This window comes from Pelophylax lessonae, assembly GCF_965119305.1.
Source record: "Pelophylax lessonae genome assembly, chromosome: 2".
NCBI classification, from domain to species: Eukaryota; Metazoa; Chordata; class Amphibia; order Anura; family Ranidae; genus Pelophylax; species Pelophylax lessonae.
In genome coordinates, this window is record NC_138769.1 from 654,190,949 (window position 1) to 654,209,341 (window position 18,393).

Consider the following 18,393-nt stretch of genomic DNA (forward strand, 5'->3'; position numbering starts at 1 on the left):
CTAATTTTTATTTCACAGCAATACATTAGTATTTATTGATTTTAGCACCGTACAGTAAACCGTTCTTTCCTACACCTACAGTCCTGAAACACTTACATTTTTGTCATTAATTAGCCACATCTTCTGGTCTCCTGTGTGCACTCGTACCATCATTGCTAGCCACCAGAATTAATTCATTGGGGCTGTATATCCCATCATACTTGGCACCAGCACACATGCTTGCCCCACCATGGGGAAAATATACATAGTTGGCAGACCTAGGTGTTTGTAGTAGCAGAAAGGTGCAAAATGACTCTGCAGTTACTATTCAGTCCCACTAAGTTCATGTACAGTTTTCCTTTACCAGCACATCCGTGCCTGACATGAGGAGCACTGGCGGGGGGACCCCAGAAGAGGATTGGGGGCTTACTGTGGAATTCTATTGCACAGAGCAGTTAAGTAGAACATGTTGGTTAATTTAAAAAAAATATATTTACTTTACAACCTCTTACTGACATTAAAGTTACATTTATAAAAAAAAAATAAAGTCCTACTTGTCTGCTCTGTGCAGTGGTTTTGCACAGAGCAGCCCTGATCTTTTCAGGTCCTCTGCTGGTGCTCCTGGCTTCACCCCTTCAGCCACTGCCTTTTATAGCCAGCCGCTTGCTTTGGGGGCACTGGTGCATGCTTGCTCTGGAGCCCCGCTCTATGCATCCTTAAGACATACAGAGCTGCTGCTTGGCCCCACCACCCACTCTTTGGCTCACTGGCTGAGATTTACAGTACCAGAAGCCACTGCTGTCTCAGCCATTAAGGAATGAGAGACCTGAGAGAAGCTCAACTTTCATGCACATCACTGAATCAGGTGTTCAGGTGGGTATTATGGGGGGGGGGAGGGGTGTCACTGCACACAGGTTTTTTACCTTTATGCATAGAATGCATTAGGGTAAAAAACCTTTAACCTTTAAAACCACTTTAAGGCAAAGTACATTTTCTGTAAGTATAGAGAAATACCTAGCTGACCTTGTCAGATTTCCATTGTCTTCGTAACTTCCTGTGCACTTAGAGGAACTAAACTGTAAAACGAAATAAACAAAACTATTCAAGCGGACATTTACTTTTTTGCAGATCAGACATGCTATGTCTCTTCTTCAATAACACAAACACATCTGCTTGTTGGCAGTCTTATTCTGAATGTACAATGAAATGCATGTGGCACCGAACTTCCACCTTTCTCCCCTTCCACCTTTCTCCCCTTCCTCCTTTCTCCCCTTCCTCCTTTCTCTCCTTTCTCTCCTTTCTCCCCTTCCTCCCCTTCCTCCTTCCTCCCCTTCCTCCTTTCTCCCCTTCCTCCTTTCTCCCCTTCCTCCTTTCTCCCCTTCCTCCTTTCTCCCCTTCCTCCTTTCTCCCCTTCCTCCTTTCTCCCCTTCCTCCTTTCTCCCCTTCCTCCTTTCTCCCCTTCCTCCTTTCTCCCCTTCCTCCTTTCTCCCCTTCCTCCTTTCTCCCCTTCCTCCTTTCTCCCCTTCCTCCTTTCTCCCCTTCCTCCTTTCTCCCCTTCCTCCTTTCTCCCCTTCCTCCTTTCTCCCCTTCCTCCTTTCTCCCCTTCCTCCTTTCTCCCCTTCCTCCGTTGTGAAAAAGAGGCTCGACTCTCAAATGTAAATGTACTGTTTACATTGGTGATCTCTGAAAGTGGCCATCACAGCTATCACAAGGTTGAAAGCCACTCTGATTGGCTCTATGCCTTTAGCTTTAGATTTTTGCTGTCTGTTTAGGACTATAGGCATTGTGCATATACGGGGCATACACAACAGTAAGCAAAAAGACATTTTAAATTTCCACTTAGAATAACAGCTGCTCAAAGCGGCTGTTTTAGTACAATGGCTGTTTGAAGGGTGTTTGAGGTGTTATGAAATTCTTAATTTTTGTAAGTGATACAATGGGTTTGAGGTTATCTTCCAACAATCGGATCATCTAGGTATGCCCTTGCAAACAAGAGCACCCTGCAAGTGCTTGAAGTATTTTATTTGCCTGCAGTGATTGTGCAACATAGTGGAACATTTATGACTCCTGAATGAGCAGTAGGAAATGCTTGAACTACAGATAATATGCTGCTTGAGCTGACAAAGTCCTGTTATGATAGGTTCAGGCACATTTAATCAGTATAGAGACCTGCCTGTATATGGCCAACATTGCTGGTCCTTTTCTTTTCTTTCCAGCATGTTCTATGAGTTGATGGGGACTGCCTTTATGGTGGTAGTGATAACTTGCATTTGGAGAGTTAGACTGTCCATATATTATACACTTTTCTTGTCAAATTTCTTTTAGATTTACTTTCAACTATTTGGTGCAAGGCCTGCCCTATTGGACACAAATTGAAAGTGTTTAGGTTTGACCTGATATATGGTTTTGGTAAATCTAAATGAAAATTGTATAATTTATGACCAGCCTTAATTGTTTTAGGACATTTTTATTGTCCAGGTTACTTGTTGGGCTCCTTAATCGTAATTACTGCAGTGGTCAATGACTGGAGAAGCTAGTCACTTGCTGAAAATGAGAGAACCCTATTTAGGAGTTCACTTTTTCAGACAGCGCTCTTCGATCCTGCTACTATTGGATTTATCCTAAAGTAATACAGACCCTTACAGCCACTTTCCATCACAATAAACTAATGATTATTTAGAGGTTAAAGTATTCTTTGTTTAGACATGCAAATACTCTCAGGAATTTGAAGAATACATATTTCTATCTTTATTTTTACAGGCTGGTTGGAAAGAGAATCATGCTACCTTTATGAACGAGCTGAAAAATCTTCAAGCTGTGGGACTCACTACACTTGGTCAAGCCCTAAGGACAGCATTTGATTTGTTAAATTTAAATAGATTAGTAACTGGCATAGACAACTATGGACAGGTAGGTTCAAATGTTAAAGGAAACGGCCTTCCCAGCTCATTCAGTTTTTTTTTTTTTTCCCCAATTGAAGTGTTGATAGAAGACAGGTGTCTGATCTTCTGTTCATTTCTGGTGAGGTGAATAGAGAGAACTGGTCACTCCATATTACTGCCTCATAGGCAGGTGTTAAAAGGTTACCTGATTTGCACGGTGTGGCGGATTAGATCAGGTAAAGGAAGGATCATTCAGGTATGTGGTGCTTGTTTTATGAACCACAAGATTCCTGTATTAAAGCAATGACGTTAAGTGAACTTGTGGTTATACAAGCTAACCTAAAGACTTAAAAGTAGGCACCCAAAGGTTCATTTATATACCTCTCCTATTCCTTGGTACCCTGTGAGCCCTAAATTTTAGGCAGCGCAATATGCATTTATTAGTTCTCGGGTTCAAGAGTGAGCTCTTCTGCAACCGCACTCCTTCCCATTGGTCAAAAATGCACACTGCATTGAGGAATATGGGGTAAGGGGGGTAAAGCACTGGCTTCATAGCTGTACACTGCCATTTAGGCATTGAGCTCTGTATTTTCAGGGGCTCCCAGGCTAGAAATGTGCCAGCAAAACTTTGGGTCAATTTTAGGCATTAAGTCTAACTTTTATCTATTCTCAGATCCTTTTATTTAAAAAGGAAAATGACTCCTTTTATGTGCTTAAAAGCAGTCCAAGGACAGAAACATGGATGCTGCTATTGCTGACTTGTTTTTAAAGGTGCAAGCTCCAGGGCTGTCATCCTCACCTTGGCTTCACAAGCTAGTTAGTGTCTAACCTTAAAGAGACATAGAACCAATTATGCCTGAATTTCCAGCCCGCTTTCATTTTTCTGGCTAGCGGCTTACAAGGTGAATTCAGGATCAGGATGATGGTTCTAGAATTTGCACCTTTAAAGCAAAGATAAACTGTGGTTGGTGAACATGTGCTCTTGCTATAATGTAATATAAAAATATGGTACACCTATCTCCTACTGTGCTGTCCCCCAGTGTTGACTGGTCTGGAACCCTCAATGAAAAGAAATGTTACCAGCACATTAAAAAACGGGTCCAAAGCTTTTTGTGGTGACGTACATACAAAGGCAGCGTTTCGTAGCTTTTCAGGGTCCCTTCTTCAGGCAAGTCACTTTTACCTTACAGCCACCTTTACTTTGCATGGGGATTTATTTTCTCTGCTAAAGGATGATGTTTCGCTTTCGTTCATTTATGGATACCGCTCCTGATCATCTTAACCATTGGGTTATACTGCCCCCTACAGGAGTAGGACACAAGGCAGAAAAGGTCTGGCCACACCTATGGGCAGCCCCAGGGGGTATACTCCCTCACTCTGCTATAGGTACTCAGTTTTTTTTCTGCCTAGTCAGGAGTAAGGACCTAGTTCCTTGCTGGGATTTCTGGTCCTGGCAATTTTTTTTTTTAGATGGATTTTTTTCTCCTCAAATTTTTCCTGTTAGATCTACAATCAACTGCTGGACTGGACGACGGACTGGATAATCTAGATAATCTAGATCCAGTGGTCACCCCAGTCTGGCTAGCGAGCACGCGCAGACCTCAGTTCCGCACTAGGTCGGCCACGACCTAGGGTTAAACGCCTTGTGAGGTTTCAAACAAGCGGGTCTCGGCCCGAGTCACAGCATTCCTCCTGGCGGACAGCCCCCCCATTTCGATGGAGAGGAGGTTCTGTCTGGAGCAGTGCCCTCCTGGTATGGTAGTAACTGTGTAACTGTCCCCCCCCCCCTCCCCCTGGAGAGTTTTGGGTGGAATGTGGCCCCCTCCATGGGATGGCTGGACCTGGGTTCCCCTGTTTCCCCTTAGGCATCCCCGTCATTAGTCTGGTGGTCACTGTGGGCCATCTCACCCCCCACTCCTGACGCTGGGGCTGTGGAATGGCCTGGTCCACCGCCTAGGGGGGTGGGGGCAGTGTGCTGTGCTGGCTTTGGGTTTGGGGGGGTGCGCCACCGGCGACCGGGTGATCGGCTGTTAGGGGAGGGGGGGGGGGCTTTACCTGATGGGGGCTCCTGCCAGGCCCCCCCCTTCCTGCCTGTGTAGTTTTCTGAGGCCTAGGGTTCCCTCCTGGGCCATTTTCTTGTAGCCTGTGTGCTTAATGTACGGCAGCCATGTTTGTGTAGTCTGGCGGCCATTTTTTGGTGATTTGTCATTTAAAATAGCAGCGGCCATGAAAATGGAGCCCTCCGGGCAGCAATTTGGGCGGTCGGAGCCCCTCCTCGTCCCCTGGTGCTGACTCCTGGATATTTTAATTTCCTGATTGCTGTTCGTGCAGTGTTTTACACTTTTTTTTATGCGGGTCCCCCTGGTGACTCATGGAGTCTTTGGAGCACATCTCCCCACCTGATCCCCTCTCTGAGGCTGTCCCGGGTGGAGGTGGCTTTTGGGAAACGGGCTGGCAAAAAGCACCCCGCCGTCTTCCCCTTCCTCATCTGTCGCGTCAGATCCTGAATCTGATTTGGCCGCTGCGTACGTGGGTCACCGTGCTGGGTCTGGGAACACGTGCCCTGAATCCTCCGATAATGAGGATTCCTCCACTTCTGCAACCGCCTACAAAAAGGCGCTGGTGGATGCACCAATTGTAGCTGTGCGTGAGACCTTAAAGATGGCAGACGCAGTTGGAGGCATTCACAAGCCATCCAGAGCGGAAAAGGGGTCCCCTCCTATTTTGACTGAATTGTCACTAAATGGTGAGGGCAACCAAAGCGTTCCCTTGGGGTCCCCAAGCGATTTTGCCTGGCGATGCCCCTATGAGGAGTCCATTCTTAAGAAGTGGACAGTTCCACTGGTGGTGGACCCTCTGGTTTCCAAGATTACATTTCTTCCACAGGCTACTAAGGGCAAGGACCCTCGTCGTAGACATGGGCCCTCCTTTTCCGCTCATAAGAAGTTTTTTTCGTCCCTCAGGGTCGACTGACAAGAAATTGGAGCCCTTGTCAGCTAACTTGGTCTGGCAAGTCAAGAGCGGACTTCTCCAGACCCGCGTACAAGGCCTCTTCAGCATGAAGGTGTGCCCCCACCCGTATCTGGGGCAGGGGGACGTCTTTGCTGGTTCCCGGACCCATGGACTCCCCTGGTACAAGTCAGGTGTGTCCACGAGGTCATTTGGCCTAGCTACAAGTAAGGTTCTTCTTTCCAATGTGCAGCTGTCCCTGGTCTGCTTACAGGCTCTTTTATGGGGCCTGTGCAAGACCTTTTACTTTAAAGGGTGATGGTTCCGATTTTGGATTGTTTTTAGGGTTTTACCTAAACTTGTGTACGGTCCTCAGGAAGGAAAGCAAGGTGCATCCAATTCTGGACCTCAAGGTGCTGAACTGCTTTGTATGGGTGCAGAAGTTCAGAATGGAGTCCGTTTGCACAGTGGTGGCTTCCCTGCATCAGGGGGATTTTTCTTGCCTCCATCGACATCAAGGATGCTTAGCTTCACATTCGAATATGCGTCGCTCTCCAGTGCTTCCTCCGCTTTTCTGCGGGAGAGGAGCATTATCAGTTTGTGGCGTTGCCCTTTGGTCTCGCTTCTGTTCCTCAGGTCTTTATGAAAGTGTTGGCCTTGGTGCTAGCATTGTTACGCCAATGTGGGATCGCAGTACTGAACTACTTGGACGACCTTCTGCGAGAGGAGTCTCGTACTGCTCTGGTGGAAAAACCTGGAAATTACCATACGAGCTTAAGGGTGTTTTGGCTGGATTCTGAATTTTCAATAGTCTGCTGGTTCTTTCCACAAGGCTGGACTATCTGGGCCTTGCACTGGCCTTAGCCTTAGCCAGAGTGCTCCTTCCTCTGGACAAACACAAGAAATTGCAGGCTGTAATTAGCCTCCTGCTGTCCAACAAACGGTCATCCCTCCAATCTTGCACGCAGGTGCTGGGCCTGATGGTGTCTACCTTTTTTGAAGCGGTTCAGTTTGCAAAGTTCCATATAAGGTCCCTGCAAGGGAGATTCTGGCCAAATGGGACAAGAATCCGCAGTCTCTGGACAATCGGATCCGGCTGAGCTGGGGAATGATAGTCCCTGATATGGTGGCTTTGTGTTTCGGCTGGACAAATCCTCCCCCCCTTGTATCAGACAGTGGACATCACGGATGCCAGCCTGTCTAGCTAGGGAGGCGTCCTCAGGAAAATTTCTAGTCAGGGGGTCTGGACACTGGAAGAGTCCAGACTGCCGATCAATGTCTTGGTTTTCCGAGCGATCAGACTGCTTGGAACATTGGGCGGATCGTCTTCAGGGATGTCCAGTGCACATTCAATCGGACCATGCCTCGGCTGTGGCTTATGTCAATCATCAGGGGGACACAAGAAGTGTCCTGGCGGCTCTGGAGGTAGCCGGCATTCTAAGGTGGGCAGAACGGTTTGTTCCAGCCCTCTCTGTTGTACACAGTCCCAGGCTGGAAAACTGGCAGGCGGATTACCTCAGTCGGCAGCTGTTGGACCAAGGGGAGTGGTCCCTTCATCCGGAGGTGTTTCATCAGTTTTGTATCCGTGGGTGGATCTGTTGGCGTTCCGGCTCAACAAAAAGGTGGAGGTTTGTGGCTTGGTCAAGGGATCCTCTGGTGGATGCCACAGATGCGCTGGTTGCTCCATGGGGTCAGTATTATCTGATTTATGCCTTCCCTCCTGTCAAGCTTCTGCCAAAACCTCTACGCAGGATTGAGGCAGAAGGGATTCCAGTCATCTTAGTGGCCCCGGACTGGCCTCACCGGGCTTGGTACCCCAATTTGATGCGGCTGGTCGCCGACGTTCCATGGAAGCTTCCTCTCAGGGAGGATTCTGTCCTCCAGAAGCCTCCTTTTGAGAATCTTCGGGAGATTCCCCTGCTTACGCTGTCCCTGAAGATGTCCTTTTTGGGGGCTTTCACCTTTGCGCGCAGGGTGTCTGGATTGGCGACAATAACCTGTGGTTCACAATGACAAGGTGGTTCTTCGCCCCTGTCCATCGTTCCTTCCTCAGGTTGTCTCTGGTTTTCTTTTGAATAAAGACATTGTGTTGCCTTCCCTGTGTCCCTTGCCAAAATATCCAACGGAAATTGCTTTGCATGCCTTGGTTGTGGCTCGGGCGATTAGGGTGTACCAGGCAGCTACAGGGTCTTTTAGGAAATCAGATCGACTATGTGTTTTACAGATGGGCCTCGGATAGTGTTGTCTGCTTCCTTTGCGACCATTTCCAGATGGATCAGACAGATGGCGATTCAAGCCTATTTTTTTTATCAAGGGTCAGGTTCCTCCTTTCCCTGTCAAGGCGCACTCTACTCTGGAGCTCTGTGCCTCCTGGGCCTTCCATCATCAGGCGTCAGTGACACATGTTTGCAAGGCGTCCACCTGTTCCTCGGTGCACACTTTCACAAATTTCTATAAAAAGGATGTGTTCGCATCTGCGGATGCTTCCTTTGGCCGCAAGGTCTTGCAGGCTGCTGTTAGAGGACCTGGTGCTCTTTGAGGGTGTATTGTTTTCTTCAGTTGTCTTGGTTGAGCTCCTGGTTACCTGGTTGGCTATGGTTAGCCTTGGGAATTTCTTTTTCGATGTTCCCACCCTTCATGTTTAACACTGCTAATGGTTATCCCAATGGTTAAGAAGATCAGGAGCTGTGTCCATCAATGAACAAAATAGAAAATGGGATTTTTGACTTACCGTAAAGTCCATTTCTCTGATGTTCATTGATGGACACAGCACCCACCCCTCTGTTGTGGAGTTGTAGTTCTGACACTGCTTGTAACAAAACTTGAGAACCTATACCAGGGAGAGGGAGTATACCCCCTGGGACTGCCCATAGGCAGGCATATCCATACTTCTTTTCTGCCTAGTGTCCTCCTGTAGGGGGGCAGTATAACCCAGTGGTTAAGAAGATCAGGAGCTGTCCGTCAAACATCAGAGAAATGTATTTTACCGTAAGTCAAAATCCCATTTATTTTTTTATCAAAAGACTATTTTACAATGAATTAGTGAGAGAGCTTGAGTATTAATTTCAAGACTTTTTATACCCCCTTTGTTTTTATCTATTAATGGCCTGACGAAGGGGCCCTGTGTGGCTCTGAAACATTGATTTTGTATATACCACGTATCCACGAAATAAAGCTTTGGACCTGTTTGAGAAATTATTGTTGTGCTGGGGACATTTCTTTGCGTGGAGTGTCTACGGTTCCCAGCCTGTGACCACTGCAGCACCCACCAATAATGAACAGCCATCTTCAGGAACGTGTGCGTTGGGAATATTGCAAGTGGCCTAGAACCCTGTTACTGCTTCATCCTCAGCCAACTCCCTGTCCTTTTGGGAAATTTCCATTAACTTCCTATTCCAGAGATACAACTGGATGTTGGAGTGAGGTCCCCAACAGGTGTCCTCATTGGAAGATTTCCCCTTTTGCCTTTTTTTGGGGGAAATTCTAAAATTTGGATTTTTACACCGTTGTCGTCAGTAAAAATTAGTGGTGCACCACAATAAAAATTCTGTGAATTCGGGATGCACTTGGTCGAAAACCACTTACAGATTTTTTTTTTTTTTTTAATGCATGCAATTGTATTTCACTTTTTTAAAAATATGATGAATTTAAATGAATCATTTTTTTTTTCAACCATTATCACCACCTTTTTTCTATCGGCAAAATGCTGGTAACCCTATTTTGGTGCATCCCTAGTACAAATAGAGGGGTAAAACTAATTTAGAATTTGACAGAGAATCTACCCCTTTCCCACTCTTTCAAAAACTGGAAGTTTTGCCTAGAGATCAACTTTAAAGGGTATTGGGTATAATCTAAAATCATATGCATATTTCCCTGTGTCATACCCCTTTAAAGACCGTGAAAATACAGAAAAATACCTGCTGATCTACCAGCAAAAAACACCCTCCCAATTTCTAATTTCCTCTTGTGAGCTGACAACACAGCATTTTCGTGGACTGGATGGTGTCAACCCTGATTTCCTCTCTATCTCCTATGACTCCTTGCGGTAATACAGCAAATTGTGGCATGACACGCTTTTCAGTGCCATTATTCTTTAAAGGCGCCCCAAATGCAATGTGATTCTGTCACATCAAAACATGAGTTTTTCAAATGCATTATTATTGTCGTCCAAAAAAGGAGCATGAGCTGCTTTTCAGGCGACAAACATGCATAGGGCGGCCCTATGTGTAACCAGCAAAACCGCGCTCATTTTGCTTGTTCCCACTGCATGAAAGTGTGAATGCTGACTACACTGAAGGTAGGCCTAGATATGTCCATTATGTAGCAACTGCACAAATGAGGTGATCCACTATTGACCAAGAACAGATGCTATTCGGATATGTACATGGAAATATACTACAGTAAATATAAGGCAAATACTTTTTTTTTTTTTTTTATGAACTGGGAATGTTTGGAAGCATGGATTTTAGGTTTTCATTAGTTATACTTTAGTGCTCATTTCCTGTACACTTATACACAATGTGGGCACCCCTCCTTCCTGTTTAGCTAGATTTTCCAGAACAGGTTTCAAATAAAATGCATCTGCATTCTAAATACATCAGTATGCTTAGAGCACAAACAAATTTAAGGGGTTGATAAAACCTTTTGAGATAGTGTGGGACAGTGTGTGACCAATTACATGTTTGCAATCTAAACTAAGGGTTAATGTTTGTTTGCCCTCAACGAAGATGGCTGATTCATTACTTCCTGTTAGACGGTGACTCATCTAATCTGATTAACTGGAACTCCTCTGCCGTACTCTTCCCTCATAATAGCCCTTTCTTATACAGTATGCAAGGACACGTTTAACTCTTGAGGATTTCTTTTCCTGATGATTGTCAATCTCTAGCTTTATGTGGCGTGCATAGTGAATGTGCATTATAGTAGACATGCTTCATACATCCACATATTTTAATAGGTCCGGTGTGCTGTATACTTGGTTTTTAAATGAAGGCATATTAACCCTTATATTTGGATTACTGTTATGTATTTCTAATAACACTCTTGACAGCAGAGTGCAACTTCATTATTATACAAAACTGGAATTTTTTTAACAATTTTGTTCTCACTAAGAATGACGTACCGTGTGTTCAGTGCGATCAGCTAAGTTTTAAAATAGAGACCTATCACAATCTGACCCACGCCGTTTACCTCCTGTAGGATTACTCAATAGGTCAACTGTGTGTGTGGGGGGGGGGGGGGGGGATCTCTCCCTCAGACCATATTTTGGTCATTTGCGGTGTTTGTAATAGTGACTACATTTATGCGTATGTTTTGGAAAAGAAACATTTTTTTTTGTAGTTTTTTTATTCACATGTATTGTTACATGGCGAAAGGCCTTGAAAATTAAACACATCAGAACAGACTTCGGTAACCTAATATGTAGAGATAAAGAGTGATTTGTGTTCAAATAGATCTTCAGAGACCATTTGACAGATAGTGAGGAGACCCCTAAATTCTGAACTACAGCACTTGAATGGGTCATGTTTGGTGGGCGGCAGTGCCCACCGACCATGACGGGTATAATTCCTGCCGTGGCCAGTATACTCCCCCAGGCCATTGCCCTCCCAGCTAAAGGAGTAGCAGTTTGAGAGCAGTAAAAATGCAGTTTAACTGCAGGTTTTACTGCCCCGTCTTCCTCCACACATGTAATTGAGCTCTTAGGACTTATTTACACTTGCTTCAACTTCAACACCCAGTAAAGCGCCTATCACAGCAACATGCTTTTTTTTTATGTGTTGATGCCTCAATAGTGCTTTAATGAAGCTTGGCAAATGCCCTGTGTGTTAATTTCAGATTTGTTTTAAAGGAGCCCAGTAGAACCCCAGCTCAGTAGCACCCCAAACCAGAAGATCCCCAGCTCACTGGTACCCTTGTTCAGCAATTCTCGTGGTCAGCACCAGCTCTGCCAATGCCCTACTCAGTAGTAGCCCCCAGCTCTGCCAATGAATGCCCTACTCAGTAGTAGACCCCAGCTCTGCCAATGCCCTACTCAGTAGTAGACCCCAGCTCTGCCAATGCCCTACTCAGTAGTAGACCCCAGCTCTGCCAATGCCCTACTCAGTAGTAGCCCCTAGCTCTGTTGATCCTCCACTCTCTCCGGTCCCTGCTCACCTCTCGCTATATTGCTCCCACGTGTGACATTGCTAGATTCTCCTGCTCTGGTCCCTGAGCTCTGCTGGTCCTCTTCCACTAAGTCCTCTCTCTGGTCTCCAGCTCACCACCTGCTTTGGCTTTCCCATGTTGCACACCATATGTGCCGCCTGTTCTGGACCCTGCTCACCTTCCTTCTGCAGACCAGATGCGACGTCTGCACATCTGACACTCCTAGAATATATACACAGGAACCGTAAGTGACTGCTGACGTCTTTCTGGTTTGCTTATTGGTCCCTTAGTGCATTCTGAGATCTTATACCTGCAATACCTCCAAAACAAAGCCAAGCTAACACTGAATAAAAGCCTTTCAAAAGCTGCCAGTGCTGTAAGCAAGCTTTGTCCAAAGACTTTTATGGAGGCTTTGGAGATGCTTTGAAGCACTATAAAAGTGACATGGGGTATGTGTGAACAGGACTGTAAGCGAACCATTTTATTTAATGGCACGGGCTTTTAGAGTGCTTTAAAAAAGTGTGTCTAATGTCTCATTTTGAAGCAAGTGTAAATGAGCCCTGAGGGCGTAAGTAGGGTTAAGGAGGGCAGTATTTTAACATGAAGCCAAGGTAAAGAACACTAGGACATGACCTTAAACTAGCAGAAGACAAGTTCAAAACTAATAGAAAGTATTTTACTGAGTGAACCACTTTTTTTTTGTTATTTTTTTACTGTTATCGGTCTTTTATGCTTTTTATAAACCTTTCACTCCAGTGCTGCAAGGTTAGAATGCTGAACTTTGCTTGTAATTTTGAAGTGCATTTGTGTACCTGTGAAAATCCAGTCTTTCAAAGTAGATGGCTAGCTTTTTGTAATTTTCTTGCATGTAGATGAGGCCCAAGCAGAGAAGGTTTATGCACTTCACTCAGTAATTCTAGGCCTAGGAAATGAGGCAAGAGCCCTCTAAAGGAGTTTCATGTGGCCCACTGTATCTGTCGGAATCACAATGGACAGACAAATAATATTTTTTTTATGAAAACTGAAACTGTATTATCTAAAGCGGAACCAAGTTCCCCAAAAAAATGAAATGTGGCTTCTGTTTTTTTTTTTTTTTTTCATTGATTCAGGTTTAATGAATTGCCTCTATGTAAGCATAGTGACTGTTGGAGAGCTAGATGTACAAACACGGGTGCCAAAAGATGGTTGTCGCCTGTTCTGGCTGCTTTCACACGGACTGGGTGACAATCTTGTGCTTGGGCAGCTTCAGACAATGATCGCAGACAAGTTGGAATATTTTGTTTCTCCCATTATTACTCTGAGCTTGGACTGTGCAACGTGAGCTTGTGGAATTTTTTTTTTTTTTTTTTCCCAGCACAGATCATGTTTAGTGCATTTGTCATAGACCTATCAAATTTTATAAAGAAGAAAAACTTTTCTTGAACTAACCCATAAAGGAAACCTGTCATCACATCCTGTGTAATCTGATGGCCTACTCACATCTGTCTGGTCTGTTCATGTGTACACGTTCATGTGTGTTAGAGCAGCCTATTTATTTAAATGGACTGTCGGACCACCAAAAATCGGAATGGCAACATTTTTTCAATTGCAGCATTTGACAATGCACAGTAGCTTCATTGTGTGGGCTGCAAAGCCAGGTCATTTCTAGTGTGTTGGGGTGTCATTGAAAAATTAATAACTGCAACACTTGCACGGTGCATTGGTTAAGCCAGTTTCGCATAGGTTTCAGCTTACATAAGAGCAGTGTGAACAGCAAGATGTAATGAAACTTTCTGCAAGCTTTTTCCAAGCCTTGAGAAGCTTTTTTTTCCAAGCCTTGAGAAGCTTTTTTTTTCCAAGCCTTGAGAAGCTTTTTTTTCCAAGCCTTGAGAAGCTTTTTTTTCCAAGCCTTGAGAAGCTTTTTTTTCCAAGCCTTGAGAAGCTTTTTTTTTTTTTCCAAGCCTTGAGAAGCTTTTTTTTTTTTCCAAGCCTTGAGAAGCTTTTTTTTTTTTCCAAGCCTTGAGAAGCTTTTTTTTTTTTTTTTTTCCAAGCCTTGAGAAGCTTTTTTTTTTTTTTTTTACAAGCTTTGAGAAGCTTTTTTTTCCAAGCCTTGAGAAGCTTTTTGCCAAGCCTTGAAAGCGCCTTTTTACTCCTGTTTGGAAATGTTGAACACAAATCCTGATGGGAGTTCTGATTGTCACTTTAAACAAACTTCTAGCTGCAAACTGGTTTCGCCACAGAGTCTTTCCAGACTCTGAAAAGGCCCCGACCATATGGTTGGGATCCACCTAGAACCCTGGACCGGCGTCTGGCTCAGCCTCTCCATGATCCACAGAGAGCCCGAGTCAACCCCTCCCATCCCCTCCAGTGAGTGCTGGAGGGGAGAGCAGAGAGCCGGTGACTGACAGTCGCAGCTCTCAACTGAGCGATCAGCGGTGTTTGTTCTCACTACAGAGCCGCCGGGGGACAGATGCCGTATCAGACCAATGCTGCATCCACCTAGGCGAGTATGTTTTTCTTTTTTCTGAAATCCATACTTCTCTCTTAATGCAACACATTGGAATGAATGAGCCCTAAATTTAGCTTAGCACTTTACCCATAATGCTTTTCTGATTGAAATCTATGGTAGTCTTAAGCAGTGCTACGACACTTCAGTTCAGATGATTTAGCTATTGGTAGCCAAAAGCAAGCCCCATCCTTCTCTGACCATTCACACAGCCCTGTGAAGTTCCTTCAGATAATGTGGTCTGATAGTGGTGCAAGAGTTCACACAAACTTGGATTACAATCTGTCATTGATTTTTTTTTTTATTTTAAGGCTAGCGCACCTTCAAAATGTAAAGTGAGGTGGCGGTCATTCAGGAGTTTGGCTTCTGTTGGGACGGTTCCTACCCTTTTGCTGTAACAGCAGCAGTGTTTGTAAAGGAAAAGACTGTAGGAGTTTTGACAGAAAATGAGAGGAAAGACCAGCAAGACTCCGAGGAACAAATTGCAGTCAGTTTCCAAGTTACATACATCCGACTTGCCTATGAATCCTACTTACAACCAGAGGGAGACAACAGGAAGTGAGAGGAAATCTACCCCTAGGAAGGGAAATTCACTCCTGTAAGAGTTCTCATGGGAAAAAGGTGTCTCTACTGAATCTTTATCACCAATCCTTGTTTCCACAACAACCCAAAATTTTCAAAATCCAATTGTCCTAGGGACAGAAAGTGAGATGAAATCTTCTGAACAGGGGCACAGACAGCAAAACAAATGTTATAGGGGTGTTAACCCTTTCCTATGCTATCCAAAAGATGTAAAACTTTTTTTTTTGGTTGAAGTTGCACCTAAAAAAATTTACCTGTTCCAACTTGCATACAAATTTAACTGAAGAGAAAACCTACAGAACCTGTCTTGTTTGCAACCTGGAGACTGCCTGTATAGTGTATGCTGAAGATGGTTTCTCAGACCTATTCTCTGGCTAGGTTTTGATTAACCCGAAGAAGACCGCTAAGCCTAAAGTGGTTGTAAAGTCTCGTGTTTGCTAAAAAAAAAAAAAAAAAACGTTAAACTTCCCTTCTCTATGCAGTTTGTTTTGCACAGGGCAGCCCGGATCCTCTTATCAGGTCCATCTTCGCTGCTTCTGGCCCCTCCCTCCCATCGAGTGCCCCCACAGCAAGCAGTTTACTATAGGGGCAGCTGAGCTGCAGCTCTGTGTGTCAATTCCGACACGGAGATGCTGTTCGGCCCCGCCCCTCTCTCCTGATTGGCTAACTGATTTTGACAGCAGCGGGAGCCAGTGGCGCCACTGCTGTATCTTGGCCAATCAGGAGGGAGAGTCCTGAAAGGTCGAGGGACTCGTGGACATCACTGGATAGAGATGGGGCTCAGGTAAATATTAGGGGGTGCTTGGGTGGCTGCTACACACAGAAGGCTTTTTATCCTAGAATGCATTAAGATAAAAAAAACCTTCTGCCTTTACACCTCCTTTAACCTTTAACTATAACCTAATCCTTTTGCAGGAAATTCTAGTGGCAATAATGTGCTTTAAATATCACATGATTACCCTTGTGGTATTTATTTACAGCGTAACAAATATAAGCTTGAAACACCTTTTTTTTTTTTTTTTTAAATTCTCAGCACTGAAAGCAAATGTTCAGCAGCTCAATCATGCAAATGCCAACACAGGATCTCAAGTGCAACACAAAGGTACTTGTTAATGGCCAAAGCTGTGCTAAAAGAGGCCTCCATATCCAACCATCCTCCGATATTTATGAGGCAATCTAAGATAATGGAGCAAAGATGCCTGTGAGTACTTATGTTAAAACTCAGGTCAATCCCTGTAAAGGCCTATTGGAACCCTGTATACCAGGTCTCAACCTCTGGCCATTTTTCTGTAAGTCAGAACTGAGGTTTCAGTTCTCAACTTGCGGTAGAGGTCCTGTGTACAGCCTTGGCCCCTAGGGATAAAGGGGCTCTTCAAGGACACAGATGGAACCAGATTAAAGCTGAACTTCAGCCATGTTATATTTATATTGGTGTCAAGAGTAGATCGATCATTGTCTTATGGCTGTCTGTGCCCCACCCCATCTGGGGAACACCCTCTCACTTTGTTCTAGTCCCCTGTCACCAGGACAGAAATGTAAAAAGGAATTCAAATTGTATATTGTCACCAGCACTGAACTAGAAGTATCCTCCATTGAAGATACTTCAATGACATATGTCCTAATTGCGATTTTTGCTACGTTTTCTCCCTTTGGGCAGATTTGTATGCTCTTCCTATTGAGTTTCTGGGACTGGATGTGAAGGAAGATCTTCACACAGACCGCAATAAAAACCCAACCCTGGCATTTGCAGGTGACATGAGGTGCTTGGAATTCATTGCTTTTTTTCTTTTTTTGCTGTGCTAACTTTTACGGGAAACCTCAAGCTTTGCATATTACTTGGCTGGCCTGCACATCTAGATGCACCTATCTTTTTCATGTGTACGTTTTGCTAATTGTAATCTCTGCAATTTTCAGCTTTCAGTCATGCAACACTGTACCCATATGACATTTTCATCCTTTTTTTCACACAGAGCTTTCTTTTGGTGGTATTTAATCATCATTGATTTTATTTTATTTTTGTGCTATAAATGAAAAAAAGGCTGAAAATTTGGTAAAAATGCATTTTTCTTCGTTTTTGTTTTAGTTTTGCAAATTTTAGTAATTTTTCTTCATAAATTTTGGCCAAAATTTATACTGCTAAATATCTTTAGTTAAAATAACCCAAATAAGTATACATTTTTTGGTCTTTGAGAAGGTTATAAAATCTGCAAGCTATGGTGCCAATCATTGAAAATTGATCACACCGGATGTACTGACGGCCTATCTCATTTCTTGAGACCCTAACAAGCCAGTAAAGTACAAATGCCCCTCAAATGACCCCTTTTTGGAAAGTAGACATTCCAAGGTAGTAAGAGGCATGGTGAGTTTTTTGAAGTTGCAAATTTTTTTTAACAAATCTTTGCAAAATGATTATTTTTTTTTTTTTTACACAATGGTAATTCTACCAAGTTATTCCTCTCACACTTGTTTGGCATACTTGCAACTGTACCCCAAAATACATTCTGCTACTCCTCCTGAGTATGGCGATACCACATGTGTGGGACTTTTCCACAGTCTGGCAACATACAGGTCCAACATCCAAGTAGCACCTCTAGGTGTTCTTGGAGCAAAAATTAAACATAAAAATTCCTCACAACTTATCACAGTTTTTAAAAGGCCCTGAAGCACCAGGACAATGGAAACGTCCACAAAATGACCCCATTTTGGAAATCAAACACTCCAACACATAATCTAGGAGCCCTAATACGTCTTTTGAACATGTCATTTTTTCGGAAAATGTGGAAAGAAAATAAACGCTTTTTTTTTTTTTTTTTCTTCATTTTGAAGATATTTCTAACACCTAGCATGTAGATAGCAAAAATGACACCCCAAATTCTGCTACTTGTCCGTAGTGAGGTGATACCACATGTGACACTTTTACACAGCTTGGCCACAAACAGAGGCCCAACATTGAGGGAGCCCCGTAATTTCTGATTTCCTATTACAATTTTGTGAGGCACTGTAGTGGCACGGATGAGCAATGATGTGCCATTGACGTGGCACGGATGAGCACTGTCGTGGCACTGATGACCACTGATGTGGCATGTATGTGGCACGGATGACCATTGACGTGGCACGGATGAGCACTGACGTGACATGAATTTGGCACGGATAAGCACTGATGTGGCATGAATGTGGCATGGATGAGTACTGACGTGGCATGAATGTGGCACGGATGAGCACTGACGTGACATGAATTTGGCACGGATAAGCACTGATGTGGCATGAATGTGGCACGGATGAGTACTGACGTGGCACGGATGAGCACTGACGTGGCATGAATGTGGCACGGATGAGCACTGACGTGGCATGAATGTGGCACGGATGAGCACT

General features: G+C 44.2%; 1 protein-coding gene across 1 annotated transcript in view; it reads left to right on the plus strand.

The window, feature by feature from the left end:
• Positions 1-18,393, plus strand: part of INTS6 (integrator complex subunit 6) — an 84,653-nt gene that overhangs the window by 10,335 nt on the left and 55,925 nt on the right. Inside the window, exon 3 of the mRNA XM_082247768.1 lies at positions 2,740-2,889. Coding sequence (XP_082103894.1) covers positions 2,740-2,889 — 150 coding nt within the window. The remainder of the gene's footprint in view (positions 1-2,739; positions 2,890-18,393) is intronic.